This window comes from Protomyctophum parallelum, assembly GCF_964188405.1.
Source record: "Protomyctophum parallelum genome assembly, chromosome: 3".
Taxonomy (NCBI): Eukaryota; Metazoa; Chordata; class Actinopteri; order Myctophiformes; family Myctophidae; genus Protomyctophum; species Protomyctophum parallelum.
The window spans coordinates 20,648,555-20,657,108 of NC_139698.1; the positions used below are offsets into that span (position 1 = coordinate 20,648,555).

Sequence of the window (8,554 nt, forward strand, 5' to 3'; positions counted from 1 at the left end):
TGGGTATGAGCACGAAAACAGCATGGTTGTTTTTCACCATCTGTGCGCAACCTAACGCACACTCAAACACACGTATTAACTGCATATACTGTATGATGCTTCTGTCCCCCCCCCCCCCCCCCCCCCCCCACACAGAGTTGCACCACTTATTTCACACGGGTGTGATTTTTTTAATTTTTCAACAGTGTATTTCTGTCATATTTATTGACAAGCAAGAGGAAAATACCAGTCCGGATATTGCCCCCAAATATAATAACAAATTCACTAGACAAAAATGGGTTTAGGGTTGTTTATTGAGTATGGTCGTCAAGGATGCTGAGTGCAAAATTACAATTACAATTTACAATTTAGGCATTTAGCAGACGCTCTTAATCCAGAGCGATTTACAATAAGCAAAAAACAAAAAGCATGGCAATACATCACATACATAAAAAGTAGTTATCATGAAACATGCGTAAGCTAAGAGCGTAACAGTGGAATATCTATATAATGAAACTACACATATAAACTATACTATACTATACTATACTATACTATACTATACTATACTATACTATAAAGTGCTATGACTACATAAAATGCAATTCTAGTGCTGTCTACGTAACATGCTATAAGTCTGTATAAAATGCTATCTAAGTCTACATAAAGTTCTATCTAAGGGGCTAGGGTAAGTGCTACGGGCCATGATGGAGTTCTGATGCAGTTCTGATTGTAATGGGAAGTGCATTATTATATTCCATAGTTTGGTCATCTATTCTAGGGTCACCACCACTACACGCAAGCATGGAGCGTGCAGCTTAAAATTACGTTTGGGGAGACAGCGTGATCTAAAATTATACGGTCATGACTACAGTACACGCAAGCATGTATTGTGCGGCTTAGATGCAGCCATGGACAGGGGGAATGCCGTTAGAGGTGCCGGCGTGATGATCCAAGAGGTCAGACTCATTAACCGACCGCTGTTCCCGCATGTCGGACTAATGCTCCGTCGGAATTCCCATCGGATCCTGCTGGCATGATCATCTAAGGTCATCACTACACGCAGTTGTGGCAGTTGTGACTATAAAGGGGCTTCCGGGGGTCGTGGATCCATATACTTTGGCTTGGGGGGGGGGGGGTCAAGGTATGAGCCTGTGTAGAGATATGTAGAAGTTTTAATGTCAAGGACCCCCATAACACTTGTGGCACCTCAAGGGTCCCTGCATGGACCCCACTTTGAAAAGCACTGTAGTAAGATGAAGTTGTCCTGTTGAGGCCGAGCTGTATGTGTAATGTGAGCGAGTCGGAAACAAGAACTTCATTGACACACACAGTGTAAGTTTAGACCAGGTCAGTGGCCTTGTGGTGAAGTGTGTCCGCCCTGAGACTGGAAGGTCGGGGTTCGATCCCCCGGCCGGGTCATACCAAAGACTCTAACAACTGGGACCCAATGCAAAGACTTTAAAACTGTAGTCTCACGCAGCCAGACAACTATTCCACAATGTCCGAATGCTATATATAGTCTGGAACTACACCTCCCAAAATACGAACATGGAAGCGGCATCTGTTCGCCATTTCCGTTCACGAAAATATCTTTACATTTTATTTTAAAAATAATCCATTCCTGCTAAAGCAGCGAGCTATATATGCTTAGATGATTTTGATTCATACACTTCCGCTTTATTGCTTGCTCAAGATCAGAGCTTCCTTGTCCCAGATTGTACCATTTGAATTGTGGAAATTGTGGCAGGCAACAGTCTGGCCACGCGAGACTACAAAGAAATTGGACCCAATGTCTCCCAGCTGCCTGACACTCGGCATCAAGGGTTGGATGTCCCTGCGACATGCTAGCGTCATGTCCAGTGGGTTTATGTTTTTGTCTATTTATTTGATATAGACATAACAATTACATTGCTCATTGCACAGTTGTACAAATTGTAGATGCATCGTTTACAGTGTGTTAGCACAAGTGCTAGTGTTCACCACTTGTCCACAGGAGACTTTTCTAAAAAATACAGTGACACACTAGTTTAAAAAACACCCAATCAAATACAAAAAATATATATTTACTGCAAAATTACAATACCCATTACATAATCTCCAATACAAAAGTAAACATAATCACTCTGGTAACCGCAGTCAGAAGCTATACATGTAAACACAGTTGATTTGATTTCAACCAAACTTGTACAGTACGTATTTTGGAGAGAAATGAGACAGTAGAGGCCTGGAGAGGGGAGTTGTATATGTGTCTGTGACTGTGCCCAGGTGATGGTCATTATTGATGCTCATTAATACATCAAGGAAGGCAATTATCTTTGCAGTGTAGTTAAATAAAAATTGTGAAAAAAGCTTTGGGGGGAAGATAAATCATTAAAAAAAAAAGAATTTGTCATTTGTCTGGAAAATCATTGTGTTGAAAATATTGTGAAAAATCGTATCGTGAACCTCATATCGTGATACGTATCGTATCGTGAGTTGAGTGTATCGTTACATGCCTAACTGACTGTGTCATGTGAACTGGTCCAACTCAGGCTCAGGAGCTGGCTGACGAAGCCAGGGAGCTCAGAGGACTGATCGACGACTCTGAGAGTGTCATCTTCATCAATCTGGACAGGTATATATATGCGCACACATGCACGGCACACACGTCACACGCACACACAATAACTGTGTCCGTCACTAGAACTGCTGGTGTATAGGAGCCAAAGAGTGCTTAGTTATGGTTATTTTCACTTGGTTGGTGATGGGTGTGGGTGTGGGCACCCCATTGGCGCTTCATTATAGAGCGGCACAGTCCCTCCCCCTTTCAGAACAACGAACGGCCCAGGAAATGAAAACGCAATGCATTTCCCCATAGGCAGTTTTTATTTAATTTATTTAAAGACCTTTTAAGCGTCGTACGAAGCCAACTCTTGTCGTGACAAATCATGACAACACACACAATATTTTGGACCAAACAAATAATTACAAAGAAGAAAAACAACAAAAAAAGTGTTGTAACCTGCCGTTTTTTTCTACTTTCTAATTCTTTGTTTGGCCCGAAATATTGTGTGTGTTGTCATGATTTGTCACGACAAGAGTTGGCTTCGTCCAGCCCAGGCCGTAGCGTAACGGTCTGGGCACCGGACTGGTAATCCAGTCGCAGTGTGCCGCGGGTTCGACTCCCGGACCCGACACGGCCTTTACTGCATGTCATCCCCCCATCTCTCTCCCGTTTCCTGTCAGCCTACTGTCTGTCCCTTCAAAAATCAATAAAAGGCGTAAGCCGCAAAAAAATATCTTAAAAAAAAAAAAAAAGAGTTGGCTTCGTACGACTATTAAAAGGTCTTTAAATAAATTAAATAAAAACTGCCTATGGGGAAATGCATTGCGTTTTCATTTCCTGGGCCGTTCGTTGATCTGAAAGGGGGAGGGACTGCGCCGCTCTATAGGTGGGAGCGTCTCTGTGCCTGTGGGTGGCCACCAGGAGGTTACAAATGCAGGTATCCACCAGCTCGCTCTGGTTTGGTTTGCTCACTGTTTAAATTTGGATTCTTTGCACATATTTATTGCATATATATATATATTTATTGGAAATTGTATTGTAATATTTGGTGCACTGAATAACTAGTAAACATTTTAAACTCGTTTGGACATGGATCATTTTATCGTTGTCTGATGGCGTGTCATTACGGTTTGTTTTTAGCTCCCAGGTTTAGCCTGCCGGTTGAGTAATTTATCTGGAATTATTATCAGCCACTACAACTAGTGATCATATGTGTCTCTGTCCCTCTTGTAGCCATCGGAATGTGATGATGCGTCTCAATCTCCAGCTCACCATGGGAACCTTCTCCCTTTCCTTGTTCGGTCTGATCGGGGTGGCCTTCGGAATGAACCTGGAGTCGTCGTTTGAGGAGGTGAGGTCACTTCCTGTGACGGTCCAATCAGGGTTTGACCCCCCGATAGTCTGCATGTAGGGTTTAGAAGGCTGAGGGCCCTTTCATTATCCCATTTAGACCTGAGGCCGATTCTACAAATGCCTTCTAAATCATGACAGTTTTCTGAAAAAAACATGTTTCTATGTCAGTGGTGCGCAAACTTTGTCATGTCAAGAACCCCTAGAATTATATGTAATCGGCCGCCGACCCCCATCTGAAAATATGTAGTTCCAGGGACATCCCAGAAGCAAAGATTTTAGTTAAAAACGTTCACTCTGAAAGAATATATATTCAAAGATTTGCGACACATTTTCACGATTTTTCAAAAATAGCAGACCTACTTATTTGATGTAATCATGGTGATGTAAAATTAATGGTTGGTAGCAGCATCAATTAGATGTTTTTTTATGATAGATAGGGGCAGGTATTAATAAGATTTATCTTCTTCCTGCTCCTTTTCTTTTCTGTTATGGAATATGTGAAAAAAAAGTACAAAGTAAAATCATCATCATACTATAATCATCATCATCATACTATCATACTATAATTCTAACACTGTCTGAGTGTGTGTCTGTGTGTGTGTGTGTGTGTGTGTGTGTGTGTGTGTGTGTGTGTGTCTGTGTGTCAGAAACACTGCCATAGCTCCTTACTGCTTGCACCAATCACTCCCACTTTTCACACAGGCATTGACCATATGAATATGGAGGGCGTAACGAAGCCCTTTTTTCGATTTCACACATTAATGATTATTAATGAATGTATTAGTCAATTATAAACGCACCCGGGCAAATATCTCACAACGGGTAAGGGCTAGTGAATATAATCATGTAAAACCATAACTGAAATAAATAAATATGAAATGAAATGACATAATGCTTAAAACACCAAAGGGCGTTCCCGACCCAGAATGAGTTAATTGATGGATTGGATTCAGTATGGTACACATAAATGTACGTTTGTCACCGGGCTCAAAGCCTTTGACGTCTGTGACAATCACATGATACCAAGCACTGATACCCAGGCGTTGTGATAATATGAGTCCATACTACCCATATAATACTGTTGCAACCTGTGACGTACTACCTACTAGTGCTGGCCTGGGGGACACCGGTCAACAAAATATAATAGGTGGTTAAATGAATGAACGTTTCACGGCTGACCTCATTTTCAGGGTTTTAACCGTGTGTGTGTGTGTGTGTGTGTGTGTGTGTGTGTGTGTGTGTGTGTGTGTATGTGTGTCTTTGTGCGTGCATGTGCGTGTTTGTATGGTGGGGGTGTGTGTGTGTGTGTGTGTGTGTTTGTGCGTGCGTGCCTTTACTAGGACCCGCGTGTGTTCTGGTTGGTGACTGGCTTCATGTTCATGGGCAGTGGGCTCATATGGAGACGACTGCTGTCGTTCCTTGGACGAAATCTGGAACCCTCTAGACCACCTCAGGTAACGCACACACACACACACACACACACACACGCACACGCACACTGATCTGATATGGCAGCTGTCTTATCAGTGCAAGCTTTATCACCCTTTCTGTTCTTGTATCACAAGTTTGTGTTTATTTTTTGTTCTCTTCTTTGTGATGACCACAGATCCCTCCTGTCTGGAAGAGGAATTTAAAGCCACCAGAAGTCAAGACGGGGGTCAGATGATGACCGAACAGAAATCTACTCAAACTCTACTCCCATGTTTCACCCCTGGACCTCCAGACTGGCCTATACGCAGCCGTGGAACACTTGTTTTTTTTGGTTTTTTACTGCTCCAAAAGTGCAACCTATCAACTCCACTTCTCCCGTTTGTTCAAATGGATAAGTCTGGTTGCAGCGCTTTGGTTGAACTGCTGTCACTTCATCGGACGCTCGGATCTGGGGACACAACGGAACAGTGTGACGTCCACCCTAATAAGGGACGACACAAAGGTGTATTTCAGATGGTTTTTCTTCTGTGTCACAACGACGCTGATCACTTTTCTTAAGGTTCGGTACATCACTTTATTTTTTATCTCTCTTTGAGCCAGACGGCAAATGGATGGGTCGCGGAGACAGGAAGAGGACAACAGGCTCAGGTGCGATGCAGTCCTCAAAATGAACGTGTTAAACCACTACACTGTGAGGTACAGACAGACACCAATCAGAAGTACAGTAGTACTGTGAAGCACGCTGACATTTGAGCAGCTCATAATACTGTCGTTGTACAACGGGTAGCGGAAATAGCCGATCCACAAGCTCATACCCGTGTCACATTGTGACACGGTTTGAGCTTGGAGACCGGCTATTTTCTGTTTTTTGTCACCTGCAATGACATGCCCGAAATAGGGGCACCAGGGTTATTATCATGGTTAATATGCTTAAATACACCTTTAAAGCATGGGTGTCGTCATAACAATGTAACATAATATACCTCAAACATCAGACATTACAGAACCACAGTAGTATTTTTTTATTATTTAGAGATGAATGCCTCTTTAACACAGATCAGGGCTCAGTGTCTAGCATTGCTACCAGTGTTTATGTTCTCTGAGTGGCCAAGATACAGAAGGAAAACGCTGCAGTAATAATATATACTGTATTATTTGATATAGCATTTAAAAAAAATAATGCAATCTTGATATACTATATTGCACAGCTCTAGTGTGCAGGGAAGCACTGATAATATTCAGACAGTCTTACCTACAAATATGTTTGTTTAATGTGGATAAAATACTAAAAATAGTTGCTCTCAGGTCTTAAACCCAAAAGAAAATCCCAAAACTGATTTTTAATTTTTTTTGCAAATCAGCACTGATCTTATCAAATGACCCCTATGACATTTCCACGACTGAAATCCGTCCCCAGGACTTAGAACTTTAAGCCCTGTGCTCTCTTCCAAAGCCAAAAAAGTAAAAAATACACCTTAAAAAAACTCTTCAAAAACAAAATGTGTGATGGTTCACCCATTTCAATAATTGCTTGGGGCTTCCCCAAGTTCCCAGTACATGCACAGGCCTGTACCGCTGGCTACTGGGGGGGGGGGGTACATTCACTGGAGCAATTCTGGCTATAGTGCCTTACTCAAGGGCACGTGCACCTGTTTTAATCCACCCACCCAGTCCCAGACCACCTCAGCCAGTCTGGACCCTGGGGACTTGAACTTGTGGTCGTCTTTCTTGTTGTCACAAGCCTGCTTCTCTGTCCTTATACTGACAGAGAAGGATACTGCCATCCTGAAATGTGCAGTCTTCTCGTGCGTGTCTGTGGGTTCTTTTGGTTTGCTTCGCATTTAGTTTGAAAAACAACAGATGATCCGGGCACTCAGGAGTAAAAAAAAAGAAAAAAAGAAGAACCACCTCGATTTATTTCATCGTCTGTCGTCTGTTCTTTTTCAAATGTCTTGAACTCTTGATGCCGTTTGATCTGTGAACACACTTTCTACTAAAGTTACCTTTTTACCTCCTGTGAGTACTACCTGGTGGTTCTTTAGTTTTTCTGACGTTTAGTTTGAGATTGTCGACTTACAGCATCTTCTAATTGCAGCGTCGTCCGTGCTTTTTAACCGTGCATATAGGTGAGAACATTGTGTTGTCATTCATCATGACTGTGAGATGAGTTAAAGTGTGTTGTGTGAATTACAGTACCAAAGTGATCTGATGAAGTCCAACAAATCTGTTGCCTTTTTTTCCACCACGCTCCTCTTATCCATGTCAGATATGTCATTTTTCATTATGCAGGCTATAGAGCGCCAAAGTCCTGACGTCACTCGCTCATCCCCTGGTTCTGCCCGGTTCACGGAAGTATATATCTCTCTATGGAGAACAACATGGGGTCATCTTAAAATTGTTTCACATAAGCAATGTGGTCCAAAAATAAACATGCTGTCTCAGAGTTATTCTCTCTGTCTCTGCGAAAATGCAACTAACTCAGCAGCAGTAACAATAGCGTTTTCTCGTCAGTTGATTCTTCATATCCATAATGAGTGAAGCGGCCGGGATGACATGTTTATTTTTCAAACACAGTACTTATATGAGGCGATCTACAATGCAAATAAAAAGTACACAAACCTGTGGATTTGCGCCCTATACCGCCCTTTCAGACTTAGGCGCTCTATAGTATATTGACAGCAAATACATATTTGCATTCTGTGTATATACTGTATTATGGAGAGTCCTGATTCCCAACCTGTGTGCAGGGAGGAATTTGTGCAGGGAGGATTTTGCGAGTGGGCCCCAAATAATTGGCAAAACACATGTTATTTATAATATAGCATTAATGTAAAATAAATAAATATACAGGATGTATATAATATAAAAACCTTTAACATTTTGTTTTCATTGTGTTACTTAAACATTAATATTTAGCACCACTCAAAAAAAAAAATCTTCCAATTCCTGGTGTAACTATTATATTAACCAGTGCCGTTCCCTAAAAATGTGGCCTGTGACATGTGTACGCCACTCATATCAATGAGTCTGTCCATTGTAAATCCATTATAATATTAAAATTATATTTTTAATTATTTTAGGTTTGAAGTCTTTCATTGTATCCTGTGCTTCCAAAGCAGACTTGGTTCTAAATAATGATGCTCAATGATCAAATGCATGACTTGACAAATATGTTTTGAATATTATATGTGCTATAGGCCTACCTTGGAATATATAGGGTATAATAGTACCCTTGTTGGTACA

General features: G+C 41.6%; 1 protein-coding gene across 2 annotated transcripts in view; it reads left to right on the forward strand.

Annotated features, from left to right (window-relative positions):
- The window catches only part of mrs2 (magnesium transporter MRS2), a 43,255-nt gene extending 34,977 nt beyond the window's left edge, over nt 1–8,278 (forward strand). Inside the window, exons 9-13 of one of the 2 annotated variants that reach the window (XR_014569028.1) lie at nt 2,514–2,596; nt 3,761–3,878; nt 5,221–5,334; nt 5,487–5,632; nt 5,663–8,278. Coding sequence is in view for 1 of the 2 variants with exons in the window: in XM_083760981.1 (XP_083617107.1) it covers nt 2,514–2,596; nt 3,761–3,878; nt 5,221–5,334; nt 5,487–5,546 (375 nt within the window). In the remaining variant the exon portion in view is untranslated. Of the gene's footprint in view, nt 1–2,513; nt 2,597–3,760; nt 3,879–5,220; nt 5,335–5,486 lie in introns of both variants that reach the window. The other variant, XM_083760981.1, reaches the window with a different exon arrangement.
- The last annotated feature ends 276 nt before the right edge of the window (nt 8,279–8,554 follow it).